At 42.7% G+C, this 21,229-nt stretch overlaps 2 protein-coding genes across 3 annotated transcripts; one reads left to right on the top strand and one right to left on the bottom strand.

Moving 5' to 3' along the window:
- The first annotated feature begins 1,079 nt into the window (after positions 1-1,079).
- Positions 1,080-8,907, top strand: proca (protein C (inactivator of coagulation factors Va and VIIIa), a). Of its 2 annotated transcripts, none has more exons than XM_035800636.2 (9): positions 1,080-1,210; positions 1,745-1,844; positions 3,429-3,586; positions 3,707-3,731; positions 4,058-4,168; positions 4,439-4,579; positions 7,152-7,270; positions 7,611-7,728; positions 8,221-8,907. In XM_035800636.2, the coding sequence occupies exons 2-9, from the start codon at positions 1,775-1,777 to the stop codon at positions 8,766-8,768; spliced, it is 1,290 nt and encodes a 429-aa protein (XP_035656529.1). In that variant the 5' UTR covers positions 1,080-1,210; positions 1,745-1,774; the 3' UTR covers positions 8,769-8,907. The 2 variants fall into 2 exon arrangements, with proteins under 2 accessions (XP_035656529.1, XP_052333266.1); XM_052477306.1 differs by lacking the exon at positions 1,080-1,210 and adding an exon at positions 1,402-1,570.
- A 120-nt stretch (positions 8,908-9,027) lies between these two features.
- dusp28 (dual specificity phosphatase 28) lies at positions 9,028-19,231 on the bottom strand. Its single transcript, XM_035799308.2, has 2 exons — positions 17,956-19,231; positions 9,028-12,175 (listed from the first exon to the last, which is right to left on the bottom strand). The coding sequence occupies exons 1-2, from the start codon at positions 18,313-18,315 to the stop codon at positions 12,059-12,061; spliced, it is 477 nt and encodes a 158-aa protein (XP_035655201.1). The 5' UTR covers positions 18,316-19,231; the 3' UTR covers positions 9,028-12,058.
- Positions 19,232-21,229: the final 1,998 nt, after the last annotated feature.

Below are 21,229 nucleotides of genomic sequence, written 5' to 3'. Positions count from 1 at the left end.
ACAAATACAGGCCAACCGAAGGTGATGTGCTGTTGTCAATGTGCCTCTGGTTTCTAGTACCCCTCTGCTCTTTCTCATCTTTGTGCCATTTCAACAGTATATCGAAGGTGTGGTATGTCTGTGTGTGTGTGTGTGTGTGTGTGTGTGTGTGTGTGTGTGTGTGTACTCGCATGTATGTGTGTGGATGCGCGCGTGCGCACACATTTATTCGTGCTTTTGCTCTGTGCTCTATTGTTCGTCTGTATGTAGTCCTATGTGTTTAAGTTTCAAGTACTTTGGGCTTTAAATTGAGGCTTCCTTAAGCTATTGTGTTGAGAGTAATATTTTAAGGAGGCCATTTGATGCCTTCCCTCTTTCTGAGTTGTGAATTTGCACGGGAGTGTGTGTTACATAATTGAAGAATTAGAGGTGTCATTGTAAAGGGTGTGTGTTGGTGGCAGGGAAGTCAGGCGCAGGAGAACGAACTTGGTAAAAACGGAGTTGTGTTTAATAAATGTTGATAAAACTCCCCAAAAAAACGAAATGTACAAAATAACAAAATACATGCACATCACATACAATCAAACAATCTCCGACAAGAACATGAGGGGAATCAGAGGGTTAAATACACAACATGGGATTGATGGGATTGGAACCAGGTGTGAAGGAAGACAAGACAAAACAAATGGAAAATGAAACATGGATCAGTGATGGCTAGAAGGTCGGTGACGTCGACTGCCGAACACCGCCCGAACAAAGAGAGGGACCGACTTGGGCGGAAGTCGTGACAATCATTCATATCTTCATGCCTTTCATGGACAGGGATGATTTGAGTTTGTCCGTATAGCATTGTTATCCACTTTTGACCCAACTTAACAGAATTTTTAGAAAGTATTGGTAACCCTTCATATGAATTCCTTCTCCATTATGCATTATAAGCACATTCACAATGCCTTATGAGCTATGCATAATGCACTATCAACAACAGAGTTGCTAATAGCTGCTCATAAACATCTATAACTACATACATAAACTATTATGAGCAGGGAGCATGCTTGCTTGTACTATTTTGCTTGCTAGAATGGGAGGTGAGTATTGTGTTAGGGAACACTGACTGAGCTAGACATTAGTAACACAGACTGTGGACTCACAGTAAACATCTGTAGTTAGTCATTAACACAGTTTAAACAGCACATCCCGTCAGTCCTGTCCCGGCCTTGTTTCTGAAGATGTGAGTAAAAAATATACATTTTAATGAATGCTTTGTTTTGGCATTTCTCTTTTTCATCGGAAAATTGTCTGGTTTGATCAATGATATGTTTTTATTAGTTGATGGCAAGGTCATGAGTCAATGCTAATCCACTGTATGGGCATGTGTCCCTCCTATCGTTTGGGACATGTTTGTGGAGATTCCACAGTCGCTAGTCGTTTCTTTATAAACGTTGCGTGAGGGAAGATGCAACCGAAGTGACCCAAAGGGAATTAGCACACCAGTTTGTGTTTCTCTATGTATCACTAATATTTGAATCGCCGTGTCTTAAAGAAGAACATTGAAGTGGAGATAATTGAGTTTGTTGGTCTTTACTATCTGGTATGGGACCTCTATTTTTATTTAGCAATAATTAATGTGGTTTAATGAAGATATAGGTCTTATACCAATAGAACTTCTTAATAAATACTGAGTGTACAGCTACTGTGTGAACATCAGAATAACGTAGACATACATCTCCATGCTACCATTCACAAATGCGTTCCCTGTGGACAGTTTCCATTGGCTGCAGGGTCCGTAGACATCATGGGCGAGCTTTTCCTCTGTGTGACTGCGGCTCTCGTTTTGTGGTCGGCTTCAGCTCTCAGCACATCAGGTAAAAAAAATGTATAATCTGAAGACCCAGTAGCACGTTTTTTAAACTTATTTTCCACCACCAATATGATGCAATCGCCTGTAAGGTCACAGCTGTACGGACAAACACTGCAAAATGTTTATGTATTTTTGTCATGTTTCTATATAGTATATAATAGTACTGCATGTGCAATAGGAGAGACCAGTGATTGGGTTGTGTGTAGATAGCAAAAGTGTTGTAATTCCAAATATCACAGGACTACAACAATGCGCCGTTCTGGTACTTAAAGAGTTACATTTCCTGAAAGCTTGTGTGCCATGTTGCACAAGAACATTGAATAACTTTCTAACCTTACAAGACAGTTCATTGAGGTCTAATAGAAGTTGCCAATGGCAACGCAAAGCAAAAATGAAAAGTTTCATATTGGACAAGTACATGGCAGTGGTGGGAAAAAGTACCCAAATGTCAAACTGTAGTAAGAGTAAAGAAACCTTCTGTAACAGTTTTCATGGTGTGGTGAAGGAGAGTCGGACCAAACTGCAGCGTGTAGATTGCGATCCATGTTTAATGAAAACAAACGTAACACAAACTCAACAAAACGTAATGAAAAACCGAAAACAGCCTATACTTGTCAACTAAATACAGCGACAGGAACAAAGACACTAAGGACAATCACCCACCACAAACTCAAAGAATATGGCTGCCTAAATATGGTTCCCAATCAGAGACAACGATAAGCACCTGCCTCTGATTGAGAACCACTCCAGACAGCCATAGACTTTGCTAGATCACCCCACTAGCTACAATCCCAATACATACACACCAAAACCCCAAGACAAAACACACCACAATACAAAAACTCCATGCCACACCCTGGCCTGACCCCAATACACGAAGAAAAACACAAAATACTTAGACCAGGGCGTGACACCTTCATAGAAAATGACCCAAATGTCAAACTGTAGTAAGAGTAAAGAAACCTTCATAGAAAATGACTCAAGTAAAAGTGAAAGTCACTCATTGAAATACTACTTGAGTAAAAGTCTAAAAGTATTTGGTTTTAAATATACTTAAGTATTAAAAGTAAAGGGAATTGCTCAAATATATATAAAATATAAAGTATCAAAAGTAAAACTATGAATAATTTCAAATTCCTTATGGTATGCAAACCAGAAGGCACATTTTCTTTTTTTACTGATAGCCAGGGGCACACTCCAACACTCAGACATTATTTTACAAATGAAGCATTTGTGTTTAGTGAGTCCATCAGATCAGAGGCAGTAGGGATGACCAGGGATGTTTTCTTTTTAAGTGGATAAATTGGACCATTTTCCTGTTAAAATGGAACAAGTACTTTTGGGTGTAAGGGTAAATGTATGGAGTAAAAAGTACATTATTTTCATTAGGAATGTAGTGAAGTAAAAGTAGTCTAAAAGTAATTTAAATAGTAAAGTATAGTACAGATACCCCCCAAAAAATCTACTTAAGTAGTGCTTTAAAGTATTTTTTACTTAAGTACTTTACACCGCTGGTACATGGTAGTCCCTCCTTGTTCTAACCAGTTTTCCTCCTCTTAATGCCAAATGAACTGGTTTTGTTGGTCAGTGTTTTCCAGCGGTCCCGAGGCCCACATGCTTCTGCGCTCCAAAAGGGCCAACACCTTCCTGGAGGAACTGAAGCCTCCATCGATGGAGCGGGAATGCCTGGAGGAGAGATGTGAGTTTGAGGAGGCAAGGGAGATTTTCATAGCCAGGGAAGCCACGGTAAGCTGTTTTGAATTCAATTAAAGTTTACTTTTTTGAGTATACCATTTCTGTATGAATTGAGCATATCAACTCTGTTGGAGGAATAATAGACATTGACAGTTTTCTACTACTTTTCAGCTGGAATTCTGGACGGTTTATACAGGTCAGTGAAGTCTTTTGTTTCCGAATAGACTCATATATCCTTCTAACTGCCTTGCATTGTATATTATTTATGTTGTACACTTTGTAAGGACATTGGCAAACATGTATATTCGGGAATCAGTTGAATGAACAAACAGATATCTACACGATGTTTAAACTACAAGCAAATCTTTTCTACCAAAACAGCTTCACTGTCGGTCTCCCTGTGTCAATGTACTGTACCTCTCAGACACAACGTACAAAAGCTTCTGATGGAGAGAAAATGTTGCCATATTGTTTGCCCTTCTTATTGTTCAGGGTTACATCTGTCTTTGGTGTGTATCTTAGATGGAAATCAGTGCATTTCAAACCCATGTGTGAATGGGACCTGTGTGGACCTCTACCAGTCCTATGCCTGCCGCTGCAATCTAGGATTTGAGGGAAAAGACTGCGACCAACGTGAGCTCCTGGCACCGTCGTGTTTGATACGATGTTCTTGACTTTTTTGAGTGTTGGTTGTGTATCTTTTTTCCGTCATCGACTTTCTGTTTTCTAATATATGAGAAACAAACATTGACATGTGTGTGTGATGTGAAACGTCTTTTCTGATTTGTGTGTTTTGTCCGGGAGAGTACTTGTTACATCTCTGGTTCTGGTTCTGGTTCTGGTTCTGTTCCTTGTGTCAGTGCTTCTTTGTGTTTTGGCTTTGATACGGTCTGTTGTGTTTAGCTAGCACAGCCACTAATTGTGCAATAGCCAACGGTGGTTGTGACCATGAGTGCCAAAACCACAAGGACGGCCTGAGGCGTACCTGCAGCTGTGTCCAGGGATACCGTCTCCACCAAAACTCTAGACACTGTGTCCCCGAAGGTAAGAATTACTCTGGGGCCCTGTTTAGAAACAACCCTGGCTATGCCTGGCTCTTTTCTGTGGTACAGGGAATTCTCCTCAAATGGGATAACGTTTATGTAGGGGATTGTCTAACTTGTAAGTAAGTATGTGTTGTAAAAATGTGTACACAGTGTTTTGGAAATGTTCATCCATGTGTGTCTTAAATGAAAAACTCGAGCAGGTGGAGAAAGCAGAATGAGACAGGCGGAAAGGACGGGACAGCGATGTTGTGTTTCCATCTTTGCTGACAGCGATGTTGTGTTTCCATAAGTGTAATACTAATTTAGCATGTATGGTAACGCCTCAACCCTTAGATACCTCTTCAATTTGAGCTAAAAAAAAAAAAAAAAGGTTAATAATGACAAAATGTTTTGTGTTTTGTGTGTCTACGGTGCCCAAATAAATGACAGCATATTGGATGACTGTCATTCATACTCTAGTCACCCAGTTCAATGTGACAGCGACAGGTTTAGGCTACTACCTGATACTACAGTTCTCCCTTCACCCATCATGGTTGCTACACCCGAGCTTATGAATGACAGTTTACAACATAGGTGCCCACAGGTCGAGAGACACGTTTGAGGTAACAGTGATACATGGCACACAGTGACATTCAATACCGCCTTGCACACTCTTGCCTGCACCTAGCTGATATAGGGTGTAATCATTAGTCCAACAGTTGCAAACGAGAGTTTCTATTGGTAAAATTCAGGTATGTTTATCCCTGTTTTGTTCCATTTGCTTGCGTTTAAGAAACTTTTTCAACAGAATTGGTGGAATAAATACACCCCTGATCACGTGTAAACACAGTTCACTTTCATAGCAGGCACGTTGTATTCCTTCTCGCATATATGCGCTCTCCTCCTCTCACCTCTTCCCTTTGCTTGTGGACCTCAATGCACAACACATCAGCTGTATGTGACCAGGCCAAAAAAAAATTTCCAAGCCAAACCGCTACACACAGCCTACATCGTTGTCACCATATTAGGCCGCTGCATTCATGCAGTAACGTTACGGTGTACAGTCAGTCAGCAGTTACACCAGTGGGCCCGGTGGCAATAAATGAGTAATAAATAATTGTGGTCCTTCTGTAGCTCAGTTGGTAGAGCATGGCGCTTGTAACGCCAGGGTAGTGGGTTCAATCCCCGGGACCACCCATACGTAGAATGTATGCACACATGACTGTAAGTCGCTTTGGATAAAAGCGTCTGCTAAATGGCATATATTATTATTATTATATTATTATTATTATTAATACCAAAATCTTACCTTGAGTTGGAAGAGTTCCAGTGTTGTGTTGAAAAGTCATAGCCAGGGTCTTCTGTAGTGGCGCAGTGGTCTACAGTCAGTAACGAGGACGAACTGGGCATCTACATCTACTCTAGCTGTGCCACTAGAGATTCTCGGTTCGAGTCCAGGCTGTGTCGCAGCCGGCAGCGACCGGGAGGCCCATGGGGCGGCGCACAATAGGCCCAAGTGTCATCCGGGTTAGGGAGGGCTTGGCCGGCAGGGATATCCTTGTCTCATCGCCACTAGCTCTCGTGTGGCGGGCCGGGCACAGTGCACGCTGACACGGTCGCCAGGTGTATGGTGTTTCCTCCAATACATTGGTGCGGCTGGCTTCTGGGTTGGATGGGCATTGTGTCAAGAAGCAGTATGGGGTTGTGTTTCGGAGGATACATGGCTCTTGACCTTCGCCTCTCCCGAGTCCGTGCAGGAGTTGCAGCGGTGTGACAAGACTGTAACTACCAATTGGGGAGAAAAAAGGGGTGAAAAATACAAGAACAAAAATAATAATGAGTTATAGCCAGCTAGCTAACATAGCACCCCTCTGTTATAGCCAGCTAGCTAACATAGCACCCCTCTGTTATAGCCAGCTAGCTAACATAGCACCCCTCTGTTATAGCCAGCTAGCTAACATAGCACCCCTCTGTTATAGCCAGCTAGCTAACATAGCACCCCTCTGTTATAGCCAGCTAGCTAACATAGCACCCTTCTGTTATAGCCAGCTAGCTAACATAGCACCCCTCTGTTATAGCCAGCTAGCTAACATAGCACCCCTCTGTTATAGCCAGCTAGCTAACATAGCACCCCTCTGTTATAGCCAGCTAGCTAACATAGCACCCCTCTGTTATAGCCAGCTAGCTAACATAGCACCCTTCTGTTATAGCCAGCTAGCTAACATAGCACCCCTCTGTTATAGCCAGCTAGCTAACATAGCACCCCTCTGTTATAGCCAGCTAGCTAACATAGCACCCCTCTGTTATAGCCAGCGAGCTAACATAGCACCCCTCTGTTTGAGCAGGGTGTTTCAGTAGGCTAAACTATTTGCTAGCTAAGAAAGTGAAACTGAAAGTTATATATATTTTTTAATTGTTATATTTAGTATAGTTTTATCTAAAAATGATAACTTTTTAAATCTTTATGAAATTCCCTCAGGAGGATGTCCCTCCCCTTCCTCCTCTGAGAAGCCTCCACTGACACATTAATGTGTGACTGCTTGTGTTTTAGTGTACAGTACAGTCTCTCTTCATTCCTTTCCTACCTTTAGGTGCCCACTCCTGTGGGCAGATACTGGTGGCCAAGACCTCCTACAGTAAACCCATTCAAGGACTACTGCCCTGGCTGGTAGGGGGAGAAATGGGCAAGAAGGGGGAGAGCCCCTGGCAGGTACCATCCATACCGTGATCCTTCCCATACATTGATTCTGTTTCAGTACCCATGCACTACAACTGACATCAAAAGTAGTCTAGTGTCAAGATGATTCTACTTCCCAGCCCATAAAGGGAAAAGATAGACATTTCCAGATTTGCAGGGCAATATTCTCTTTTTCATTCAGTTGGGGTTTGAAACATCTAACTGGATCTATACAACCAATGACGTGGGATGTGGAATCATGTTGACATTAGACTACGGCGGAAATCTGAAAACATCTGACAAACATACATTTAGGAGTGTAATACGACTTTAAAAAGTTGTTTGTGTGTGTGTTTGTTTGTGTGTGTCTTAGGCTCTTGTGTTGAATGCAAAGGGGAAGTTTCACTGCGGAGGGGTCTTAATTGATCAGAACTGGGTCCTCACCGCAGCCCATTGCCTGACCAGTAGCCTTCGCTTCAGCGTCAGACTGGGTAAGTCACATTATACCTTCATTACTAACCCGATACAAGGTGAGTTGATTATTATGATCATTATTATTATCCTCTCCTGCAGACCAATCCTTCTCACCTTCTTCTCCCTATACATGCAGACCAATCCTTCTCACCTTCTTCTCCCTATACATGCAGACCAATCCTTCTCACCTTCTTCTCCCTATACATGCAGACCAATCCTTCTCACCTTCTTCTCCCTATACATGCAGACCAATCCTTCTCACCTTCTTCTCCCTATACATGCAGACCAATCCTTCTCACCTTCTTCTCCCTATACATGCAGACCAATCCTTCTCACCTTCTTCTCCCTATACATGGCCAGATTAGGTTAGTGTTCAATGGGGCATTTAAAACCATTGAAAAGGAGTGTGTCTTATCAGAGACTGTAAAAAACTTTATTCTATGTTGCTGCAACTCTTTATCACTGATTATCCATATTTAACTTTCACTCATCTACTATTTCAACAACAGGTGACTACGAGCGCTATAAGTTGGAGGGCACCGAAGTCACGGTGCCGGTGATCAAGACCTTCTCTCACCCAAACTATGACAAAGTCACGGTGGACAACGACATCGCCCTGCTGCGCCTGGCCTCTCCTGTCTCCTTCTCCGAGTTTATCCTCCCGGCATGCCTCCCTAGCCGCGCTCTGGCCCAAGGTGTGCTCCACCTCAACGGCACACGCACAGTGGTGACGGGTTGGGGCAAGGAGGAGCAGAACTCCCAGCGCTTCACCTCAGCCCTCAACTTCATCGAGGTGCCGCTGGTGGAGCATGAGCTGTGTGCCCGTCAGATGGTCAACAACGTGACAGGCAATGTTCTGTGCGCCGGTGTGCTAGGACGGCGGGAGGACGCATGCGAGGGCGACAGTGGCGGCCCAATGGTCACCTTGTACCGTGATACCTGGTTCCTCATCGGCCTCGTGTCCTGGGGTGAGGGCTGTGGTGACGAGGAAAAACTGGGCATCTACACCAAGGTGTCCAACTACAATGAGTGGATTGAGAGCGTACGGAAGGGGTGAGACAAAGCTCCTGAGCCCTAAGACAAGTCCCTCTACGCTTCCAATTCCTTCCCTCCATCCTCCCTACTGAGTCTATCCACCCGGCTACAGTATAGATATGTAACATGCTTTGTGAAATAAATCAACACATTCTCAAGTTTCACAGTTTTTCTTTAATGTTACTTGGCAGATTCATTATTTTGTCATCTTTACAAACAAACGTACAGTAGAATACTGGCCTTTGGTATAATTCACATTTTTTTATTTTATTTAACTAGGCAATTCAGTTAAGAACAAATTATTATTCAAGAAGATGGCCTACTCCAGCTAAAGTCTAACATTGCTGGGCCAATTGTGCACTATGGGACCCCCTATCACAGCCAGTTGTGATACAGCCCTGGAATCAAACCAGGATCTGCAGTGACGCCTCTAGCACTGAGATAGACCGCTGCACCACTCGGGAGCCCAGAGCTATTCATCCCGACCGGGAATTGACCCCGGGCCGCAATGGTGAAAGCACCAAATCCTAACCACTAGGCCACCAGGATAGAGATTCTAATCACACTTTATTTGGATAGTCCCATAAAGATGATCTACAGATGGTCATACTATTAAAAAAAACTATTTGTTGATAAGCAACTGCTTGCAAAGGTTAGGGTTACAAGTTTAGAGTAAAGGGTAAGGGTTAGGGTTAGGTTAAGGGTTAAGTTTAGGGTTAGGATAAGGGTTAAGGTTTTCCTATGAGATTTACAGTGATATACTTTCTTAAAGGGATTGTAGTTGCCTAATATTCAGCCCTAGTTCGTACAGAAGTATTTTTTCTATCGGCTATTTCTACCTTGTTGTAGCACATAGAGTATCACAGTTAAAGGCCAGCACTTGTACAAACAGTTGTAGAACAATTTCTTTTAGATATTCACAGATATACAGTCTCAATTATCATATGGTTGATTTCTTTTCTCTGGTCTAGATTTTTTTTGTCTCTTGTCTTGATTTCTTTTATGGCTTAAACATGTCAGACACATAGCTTCAGTAAAGTCTCAAATATTTTAGGCTACACAAGCAGCGCATGTAAACATAAATCATGTAATACCAAAGACAGGTCATAGATGAACCTATGAACAACATTAACCAAACGCTGACAAAGGGAACAGAGTGTTGAAAATGTCTGAAAGCACCCCAAGATGTCCTCCATGTATACATTCAGCAGACAGTCTTATTCAGAAGCAATTCGTGCAAAGTGCCTTCCTTAAGGATACGTCGACAGATGTTTCACATAGTTGGGGATTTGAACCAGTGACCTTTCAGTTACTGGCTCTATGCTCTAACAGCTTTGCTACCACATGGAAGGGGAACATCTGATCATGGTCGCAGAGAGGTTTACATAAAATGGGTGCTGGGACGCACTCCCAATAACAAATCAGGGCACCCCGGCGCCAGGATGGGAACCCATGTAAGAACCGCAACAGCCAAATCAAGCCAAACTTTATTGGTCACGTACACATACTGTGACGATTTTATCGCAGGTGCAGCTAAATGCTTATGTTTCTAGCTCCAACAGTATAGTACTCCGAACAATACAAAATCATACACACAAAATAAAAATAAAGTTAATGAAATAAATTAAGAAATATCAGAACAAGCAATGTCAGAGTCCAGAATATATATATATATATATGTACACAGTGTCTTCGGAAAGTATTCAGAACCCTTTACTTTTTTCATATCTTGTTATGTTACAGCCTTATTCTAAAATTGATTTAAAAAAATTAAATCAGCAGCAATCTACACACATTACCCCATAATGACAAAGCGAAAACAGGTTTTTAGACATTTTTTTAGAGCTCCGAGACAGGATTGTGTCGAGGCACAGATCTCTGGAAGGGTACCAAAAAATGTGCAGCATTGAAAGTCCCCAAGAACACATTGGCCTCCATCATTCTTAAATGGAAGAAGTTTGGAACCACCAAGACTCTTCCTAGAGCTGGCCGTCCGGCCAAACTGATCAATTGGGGAGAAGGGGCTTGGTCAGGGAGGTGACCAATGACTATGTCTATGTGTACGCGACCAATAGAATTTGATTTGATTTGATGCTTTATCTAGTCAATAGCAGCCCTCTATTGTAACGTGTTGTATTACCTGAGCACAGGTCATTGCACCTGCTCTACATTAGCTGCTATAACGAACGTTTAATGGCTAAGACTCGTTAAATCCCTGCAGAGTTAAGATTCAGTATTGCTCAGATAAATATTTAATGTGCAGAGGAGAAACGTTTCTGAGCTGTAGAGATTTCTACGCAAAAAGTCTGTGGTAGTACATCTCCACAAAGCATCCCATCTGGTTTGTCATGTTTTTGACTCTATTCCATTGTAATACTTCCCTCTAGAGGTTAAAGGTGGCACTGCAACAGCCTCTTCAGTGTTTGTACAAGGGTACATAAGTGCTGTCAATGACTATAGAGCCAGAGTAACACTCTCTATGCAACCCCATGGAAATATACATTATTGTGACATGTAATTTAAGAGATTGGGTTGATTTATGAACCAACTGTACATAATGCATTATGATGGCACTTACATTGTCTATTATCACCCACTTGTGCATTATAATACCTTTTTTTCCATTATATGACTTGCTATAAGCATTCATAGCAGTGCATTGCTCCTTTCAGCAGGCTTTTTAAATCCCTAAAGGCTACACATATATTAATAATACATCTACATAGACATATTTTTGCACTCCATATGGCTTCTTATAAGAAGTTATATAAATTCATACTTGTAATGTATCTAGAATGCATTACAAAGCATGTGGCTTTGTAATGCATTGGCTTTGTAATGAACTAATGGAGCGTCATTTTGAGGGTAAAAAGTAACACTTCTCTTTGTTTCTCTAAGGGTTAGAGGGGGCCAGGGTCCCACAGGGTGGAGCTCGATGTAGAAGTAGCCCCTAGCCTACCACAGATCTAGGATCAGATTACCCAACCCAAAATCATAACCTTAACCATTAGGAGGATGGAAAATATCGGACCCTGGCCCAGCGATTATAGGGGCAACTTCTACCAACTCCAGAGGTGGGGGCTCCTCTAGACCGGAGGCTGGTCCACCTCTTTAGATATAATGCTAGTTTCCCAGACACAGATCTCCTTTAGAAATGCTATGTAAAACTCATGTATCATTAAACCTAGACCTGAATTTAAAATGGAGATGTTCCATTGACCATGGTTTTTAATCTGTGTCCGGGAAACTGGCCCAAAGAGTTTCAGGACGGTCGGTTTACGGTGGAGAGCTGCAGGGTTCTAGAGGGCGACATTAGGTTGGGGCGTTGTCCACCTCCCCCCGCCTCTTTTTCAGCTCTTGCTCATATCTTTCCAGCTGGGCCCAGAATCCCGAGTTGGGGTCCACCACTGAGCGTGAAGTCCTCACTTTCTGTAGAAGAAGAAGAATAAAAGGAGTGTATAATGGTAATCAGTTACCTGATCAGCCCTGGTACACACATACTGTACCTGAATCACGCAACACATTGGGTGCATCTCACTACTCTAATATGACTTCCTCTCCTCTTGGTGCAATGACATTAAAGAACTGGGCAGGTATTTCAAGCAAGCAAAGTCTTGGTAGGCATCCTTGATATAGCTTTTACTCAGCTGTGGTTCATTAAGAGATCATTGAAGATGAAAGACAGGAGACGATGACAGGAGACTAGAGGCTTCTGCATGCTTCCCAGCTGAAACAGTTCAGAAGAGTTTGTGCATACAGTACCAGTCAAAAGTTCGGACACACCTACTCATTCAAGGATTTTTCTTTATCTTTACTATTTTCTACAATGTGAAATAATAGTGAAGACATCCGTTTGTTATATCTGGAGTACTTCTCCTGTCCTATATGGTGTCCTGTGTGAATCTAAGTGTGCGTTCTCTAATTCTCTCCTTCTCTCTTTCTTTCTTTCTCTCGGAGGACCTGAGCCCTAGGACCATGCCCCAGGACTACCTGACATGATGACTCCTTGCTGTCCCCAGTCCACCTGGCCGTGCTGCTGCTCCAGTTTCAACTGTTCTGCCTCATTATTATTCGACCATGCTGGTCATTTATGAACATTTGAACATCTTGGCCATGTTCTGTTATGATCTCCACCCGGCACAGCCAGAAGAGGACTGGCCACCCCACATAGCCTGGTTCCTCTCTAGGTTTCTTCCTAGGTTTTGGCCTTTCTAGGGAGTTTTTCCTAGCCACCGTGCTTCTACACCTGCATTGCTTGCTGTTTGGGGTTTTAGGCTGGGTTTCTGTACAGCACTTTGAGATATCAGCTGATGTACGAAGGGCTATATAAATACATTTGATTTGATTTGATTTGACATCAATGAAAAATAGCGAAGACATGCAAAAAGACTAGCTAGCTCTGCTAGATGAGTAGAATGGAGATTGAAGACGTATTCTCTTGTTTGTGTCTGGTAGTAGCGTTAGCTAGCAAGATAGCCAACTTTCGCCAGTTAGATTTGGTGTGAGGGCAAGAAAAGTATTATATTATATATATATATATATATATATAAAAGTATTATGAGAGTTGGATCAAGATCATCTTTGCTCCTTAGCAGATTTTGGGGGTGAATCATCCCCGTGAGAATCAAGGACAGTGGATAAGAGATATTAAAGTGGCCAGGCGTTATGTTTGTTTTGACTATAATTGAAAGGCTCATTTAATAGCGAAGTGATTTCGATGTAATACGTTGTGTGGCCTAAATGGTCTGCGGGTTTGGTGGGTGTTTACTTCCTGTTTAGTGTTTTGTCACCTTACGTTTGTTTGTTGTTGTTTATTGGTTTTATTCCGTGTTCATTTTGCTTCATTAAATTATGGACACTTACCACACGGTCCTTCTCGCTACTCCTCCTCAGAAGAGGAGGACGAGATCCCTGACAGTAGGAGACCACGTCTCAAACAACTTTTTAATAGATATATCTGTAGTGTTGAATTCTCCTCCCCATCCAATGCCATTGATCTGCGCTGTAGCCGAATGCAATCCATAGCCCCAGTCCTTCTCTCTACCTACCCCTCCATCCCCAGCCTTTTTAATAGATGCCTGGGATCAAATATCCCTGATTCCTTATGCTAACTAAATTGACACTTTTTTTTCCAGGAGAATGGGGGCAGTCATGTTTTTTTCTCTCTCTTTGAAACGTTTCCCAAGGCTATGGTTTTTGGGAGAGAGCAGTGAGTTAAATTCTGCAGTGTCGTCAGTATAAAGGTATCTGGATTAGGCTGTAAATTACCAAATTAAATAAGGCCTGGCCATTTTTTTGCCATATGTTTTACCACACACACACCAGCAGGCACACAACTTACTAGGCGCCGACAGAGATGGCTGCCTCGCTTCGCGTTCCTAGGAAACTATGCAGTTTTATGTTTTTTTACGTGTTATTTCTTACATTAGTACCCCAGGTCATCTTAGGTTTCAATACATACAGTCGAGAAGAACTACTGAATATAAGAGCAGCGTCAACTCACCATCAGTACGACCAAGAATATGACTTTTGCGAAGCGGATCCTGTGTTCTGCCTTTCGCCCAGGACAACGGAATGGATCCCAGCCGGCTACCCTTGCCCAAAAAAACGACTTCGTAAAAGAGGGAAACGTAGTGGTCTTCTGGTCAGACTCCGGAGACGGGCTCATCGTGCACCACTCCCCAGTATACTTCTTACCAATGTCCAGTCTCTTGACAACAAGGTTGATGAAATCCGAGCAAGGGTAGCATTCCAGAGGGACATCAGAGACTGTAACGTTCTTTGCTTCACGGAAACATGGCTCACTGGAGAGACGCTATCGGAGTCGGTGCAGCCAGCTCTTTCTGGTAAGAAGAGGGGCGGGGGCGTATGCCTTATGGCTAATGAGACGTGGTGTGGTCACAAAAGCATACAGGAACTCAAGTCCTTCTGTTCACCTGATTTAGAATTCCTCACAATCAAATGTCGACCGCATTATCTACCAAAGGAATTCTCTTCGTATATATATTCCCCCCCAAGCAGATTCATCGATGGCTCTGAACAAACTTTATTTGACTCCTTGCAAACTGGAATCCATACATCCTGAGGCTGCATTCATTGTAGCTGGGGATTTTAACAAGGCTAATCTGAAAACAAGACTCCCTAAATTGTATCAGCATATCGATTGCGCAACCAGGGCTGGCAAAACCTTGGATCACTGCTATTCTAACTTCCGCGACGCATATAAGGCCCTGCCCCGCCCTCCTTTCGGAAAAGATGACCACGACTCCATTTTGTTGATCCCTGCCTACAGACAGAAACTAAAACAAGAAGCTCCCGCGCTGAGGTCTGTTCAACGCTGGTCCGACCAATCTGCTTCGACACTCCAAGACTGCTTCCATCACGTGGACTGGGATATGTTTCGTATTGCGTCAGACAACAACATTGACGAATACGCTGATTCGGTGTGCGAGTTCATTAGAACGTGCGTTGAAGATGTCGTTCCCATAGCAACGATTAAAACATTCCCAACAGTCAAGACTTGAGTCGGCGGTTTCATTATTACATCACCACCAGGCTATGTAAGGCCCATCTGATCAAGAAGGGGAGTGATGGAGCGCTGCATCAGATGACCTGGCCTCCACAATCACCCGACCTCAACCCAACTGAGATGGTTTGGGATGAGTTGAACTGCAGAGTGAAGGAAAAGCAGCCAACAAGTGCTCAGCATATGTGGGAACTCCTTCAAGACGGTTGGAAAAGCATTCCAGGTGAAGCTGGTTCAGAGAATGCTAAGAGTGTGCAAAGCTGTCGTCAAAGAAAAGGGTGGCTACTTTGAAGAATATAAAAATATATATATTTTGATTTGTTTAACACTTTGTTGGTTACTACATACATGATTCCATATGGGTTATTTCAAAGTGTTGATGTCTTCACTATTATTCTACAATGTAGAAAATAGTAAAAATAAAGAAAAACCTTTGAATGAGTAGGTGTGTCCAAACTTTTTGACCGGTACTGTAAATATATATATTTTTCTCTATATATTTTTACTATTTTCTACATAAATCCAAAAATGGATGTAGCAACTACAGATTGCCCCTTTAAGTCTATCAAAAGTGTGTGAGTTTGAGCATGTGTCCATTAGGCCTATGGATTGTTTTTATCAGCAGGAATTAGATTGAGCAATAAAATACCCACTTTTATTCCATAGACTGGGATCCGTTGCAAGAGCGCATTTTTCACCGGCTGTCCACTGATTTTAAAAAGCAACGATCGATAGGCAGTTAACACTTCTTGAATTCAACCATTATTGGGTTCAAATACACATTTAGATTTATGCTAATAGCTAAATGAGAAGGCAGCAGTGTGATTCACATCAATGCGCTATGTAGATTTGAATCATTTGTGATATCCGTATCGCCGTAGACCTCACTTGTCATCCTTACCTCCAAACGTATATTTAAATTGGATAATCTTTGGATGCCGACAGTAGTCACACCATTGGAAGACATAGCTTGGACTGTAGCCTACAAAAACCCGTTCCTACTCTTTTCCCACGATCCATAAAATCCATTTGGTGTGTCATCATAGTGGTCTCTGGCTTGTGGTCAGACTCACTCACTCAAGTGGAACAAACTTAAACTTGCGCCTTTTTAAAATGCTGATTTGAATGTCATTGAGAAAACAGAGAACTGTCAAAGATTTTTTTTTTTGCAAACATCCTTTCTGAATTGAAAAGTAATACTTGAAGTAATCATCTAGTTTTTCAAAAGTATCTGTAATCTGATTACAATATTTTAGATGTAATCTGTTACTCCCCAACCCTGTCTGTAATCAAATCAAATCAAATTGTATTGGTCACATACGTGTTTAGCAGATGTTATTGCCGGTTTGGCGAAATGCTTGTGCTTCTAGCTTCGACAGTGCAGTAATGTCTAACAAGTAATATCTAATAATTACACAACATATACCCAATACACACAAATCTAGTGAAGGAATGGAATTAAGAATATACAAATATATGGACGAGCAATGTCGTAGAATAATATACCTACTGTATAGGATACAGTATATACATATGAGATGGGTAATGCAAGACATTATTTGAGCTGTTCTTGCCATAATATGGACTTGGTCTTTTACCAAATAAGGCTATATTCTGTATACTACCCCTACCTTGTCATAACACAACTGATGTGCTCAAACGCATTAAGGAAAGAAATTCCACAAATTAACTTTTAACAAGGCACACCTGTTAATTGAAATGCATTCCAGGTGACTACCTCATGAAGCTGGTTGAGAGAATGCCAAGAGTGTGCAAAGCTGTCATCAACTACTACATGATTCCATATGTGTTATTTTATAGAGTTGATGTCTTCACTATTATTTTACAATTTAGGAAATAGTACAAATAAAGAAAATAACTTGGAATGAGTAGGTGTGTCCAAACTTTTGACTGGTAGTGTATATTGTTCGTTTTGGACTTTTTCAGCTGTTTGGGCACACATTTTTTCTCTGGGCAAGCCAAAGTGTGTAGCCGAAGTCTATGCCCTTTCATCTGTGATTGGTCAACAGTAGGGATTCTTCAATAAAGTATTTGTTGTCATTCAATGAGAGACGACTCATTTTCATGCACATTTTTCATTGACAAATATTGCACCAAACATTTAAAATTGCGCAACTAAGATCTCCTCAGCAATTTTTTTTAAAAATGTATGTATATGAATTCTGACTATTTTGAGGAAGCGTATGCTGGCTACGGCATCTCAAAATGGACAAACAGTACCATTGACCCTTTTTTTCTCGTTGTTCATGTGAAAGTCTTTTAGGGGGGCATGCCAGCACACTTCGCGGTTCGCCTAGCAAAGTTCAGCTAGGTGCCAGGCGAGCTGAAGAATGCTGAGGCCTTTGAGTGCGAGATGCTTTTTTCATACTTTTACAACCAGAAAAACAAAGATAGACAGATAATCAGTTGATTATTCTACTTTGCATTAGAGGCTGAGTTTGGGTGAATTCAATTTAAATTCAGTCTATTCAGGAGGTCAATGGAAAAGTCCCAGTTATTGAGTATTTTGAGGATTCACTTTGTGAATTGACAGTAGCTAGTAACCATAGTAACCATCTAGCCCTGTAAAGAAGCACAATTACATTCAAATGACAATTAGACCAAAAGCCATCTTTAACCCATCACTCCCATCCACTCCTCCCTCCCTCTTTTTGTCACCTACCGTAAACGCCTCAGCCAATGAGAGCTTGCGGTACTTCATGAGGTACGCCACGCAGATGGTGGCCGAGCGGCTGCGGCCGTTCTTGCAATAGACGACGGTGTGGCCTCCCTTGGATGCCTCGTCCCGGATAGCGTCTGCACAGCTATCGAAGTAGCGGTACAGGTCCTCAGTGGGGTCGTCGTAGACGGGCACACGCAGCGCAGCGATGCGTGACGACTCGGGGAAGGGCTGCTGCTTGGACACGTTGATGCACAGCGTCACTGCCTCCTGCTGGATGAGGTCGTCAGCGCAGGCCGAGCGCGCGTTGCTGATGAACAGCGCGTTGGTGACCTTGCACAGCTGGAGCTGCGGCTGGAGCATCTTCGACGGATGACCTTTGACCCTGGTGACACGTCGACCTTTGCTAACTAAGCCTGCGCTGCGCTCACACACTCACTCGCACCAATGTCAACTTTCCTTTCTCCTATTTCACGTACATACATGCACTTTTGACGTGTATCTTTGTCACAAACACTTCAGTGACATTCTCACACTACACACACAAATAAATAACAGTAGCCTACACACAAGTAGATTCACACTTTTCTCGTGCACCCCCCCAATGACAATATAAACACATCCAATCACACTTCACAGTGACATTCTCACACTACACACACAAATAAATAACAGTAGCCTACACACAAGTAGATTCACACTTTTCTCGTGCACCCCCCCAATGACAATATAAACACATCCAATCACACTTCCAGTGACATTCATCAATTCCACAAACATACATACACTCACTAAAACCGTCTACGTACTTGCTCTCTCACTGCAACACACACTCTTCATAGGGAAACTGTCTCTCCTTCAGGCTATGGCATGTGGGGGGGTTGTCATGTCGGTCAGCTCTGGCCATCTGACTCTCTCCTAATAGCAAGCTATATTTATTGTAGGGGGTAGGCAGGTCCACGGTCAGGCACTCCCTGGGTCCTAACACCAGTTTAGTTCACGTTCAAAGGATCCACAGTGATTCATATTCTATGTGATGAGCTGGGGGTAGATTTAATAGAGTAGGTGATCACTTTTTTTTTAGTGTAGTGGTCATGCAGTGTGCACCCACACATATGCACAACACACACACAATCATAAATTAAACACATCCACAATCATAAATTCACTGATATCCTATGAACTAATCAGAATCACATTGATTCAGAGACATGGACACACACAGACTTGGTGCCAGTATGTGCAGCTGCCCTGTTTGCTGTGTCACCACCATCCTATCCTCCTGCTTCATCATCACTAGACATTGGAGGTGAAACTCTGATTGACTCAGCAATTGCCTACTCCAGCTCTCTCTCTCTCTCTCTCTCTCTCTCTCTCTCTCTCTCTCTCTCTAGACATCTCTCTCTCTCTCTCTCTCTCTCTCTCTCTCTCTCTCTCTCTCTCTCTCTCTCTCTCTCTCTCTCTCTCTCTCTCTCTCTCTCTCTCTCTCTCTCTCTCTCTCTCTCTCTCTCTCTCTCTCTCTCTCTCTCTCTCTCTCTCTCTCTCTCTCTCTCTCTAAGGCGGACTGTGTTGTATCCTCTGTCCTCTCTGAAGGGGTTAGTGTGTGAGGGCTCTAGTGTGTGAGGGCTCTAGTGTGTGAGGGCTCTAGTGTTTTCACTGTTCTATGAAGTTAATGTTTGTTCTCAGTTGTGTTTGATTTAATTTAGTTCCCAGACACTTCCACCCAAATGCGCGAAGAGTCTGATGGGACAACATGTGGCGAGAGAGAGAGAGGAAAAGAGAAGCACTGATCTCAGTTGTCTGTAGGTATATTTAGCTGAGAGCGAGGGAGCGAGAGAGAGAGAAAGAGATGAATGAAGAGGCTAGTAACCAAGCACTGTAAAATTCTATCTTCAAAGAGACAGTGTGGTGACAGTGTGGTGAAGAAGGCGCAACAGCGCCTCTTCAACCTCATGAGGCTGAAGAGATTTGGCTTGTCAACGCTTAATCGGGAACAAACTACCTGCCCTCCAGGACACCTACAGCACCCGAAGTCAGTACAGGGGCATCAAAGCTGGGACCGAGAGACTGAAAAACAGCTTCTATCTCAAGGCCATCAGACTGTTAAACAGCCATCACTAGCACAGAGAGGCTGCTGCCTACATACAGACTTGAAATCACTGGCCACTAATAAATGGAACACCAGTCACTTTAATAACGCATACATAAAACTCAGCAAAAAAATAAACGTCCCTTTTTCAGGACCCTGCCTTTCAAAGATAATTAGTAAAAATCCAAATAACTTCACAGATCTTCATTGTAAAGGGTTTAAACACTGATTCCCATGCTTGTTCAATGAACTGTAAACAATTAATGAACATGCACCTGTGGAACGGTCGTTAAGACACTAACCGCTTACAGACAGTAGGCAATTAAGGTCACAGTTATGAAAACCTAGGACACTAAAGAGGCCTTTCTACTGACTCTGAAAAACACCAAAAGAAAGATGCCCAGGGTCCCTGCTCATCTGCGTGAACGTGCCATAGGCATGCTGCAAGGAGGCATGAGGACTGCAGATGTGGCCAGGGCAATAAATTGCAATGTCCTTACTAAGACAGCGCTACAGGGGGACAGGACGGACAGCTGATTGTCCTCACAGTGGCAGACCATGTGTAACAACACCTGCACAGGATCGGTACATCCGAACATCACACCTGTGGGACAGGTACAGGATGGCAACTACAACTGCCCCAGTTACACCAGGAACGCACAATCCCTCCATCAGTGCTCAGACTGTCCGCAATAGGCTGAGAGAGGCTGGACTGAGGGCTTGTAGGCCTGTTGTAAGGCAGGTCCTCACCAGACATTACCGGAAACTACGTCGCCTATGGGCACAAACCCACCAGGGGTGGACCAGACAGGACTGGTAAAAAGTGTTCTTCACTGACGAGTCGTGGTTTTGTCTCACCAGGGGTGATGGTCGGATTCGCGTTTATCGTCTAAGGAATGAGCGTTACACCGATGCCTGTACTTTGGAGCGAGATCGATTTGGAGGTTGAATGTTGTTATGTTCATACAAATATTTATTTATATTTAATTTTGCTGAAAATAAACGCACTTGACAGTGAGAGGACGTTTCTTTTTTTGCTGAGTTTATCTTGCATTACTCATCTCATATGTATATACTGTATTCCATACAATCTATTGCATCTGAGCCTATGCCGCTCTGTCATTGTTCATCCATATATTTATATTTATATATTCTTATTCCATTCCTTTACTTAGATTTGTGAGTATT

The sequence above is a fragment of the Oncorhynchus keta genome, chromosome 23, assembly GCF_023373465.1.
Source record: "Oncorhynchus keta strain PuntledgeMale-10-30-2019 chromosome 23, Oket_V2, whole genome shotgun sequence".
Taxonomy (NCBI): domain Eukaryota; kingdom Metazoa; phylum Chordata; class Actinopteri; order Salmoniformes; family Salmonidae; genus Oncorhynchus; species Oncorhynchus keta.
This window is presented reverse-complemented; position numbering and strand designations above follow the sequence as displayed.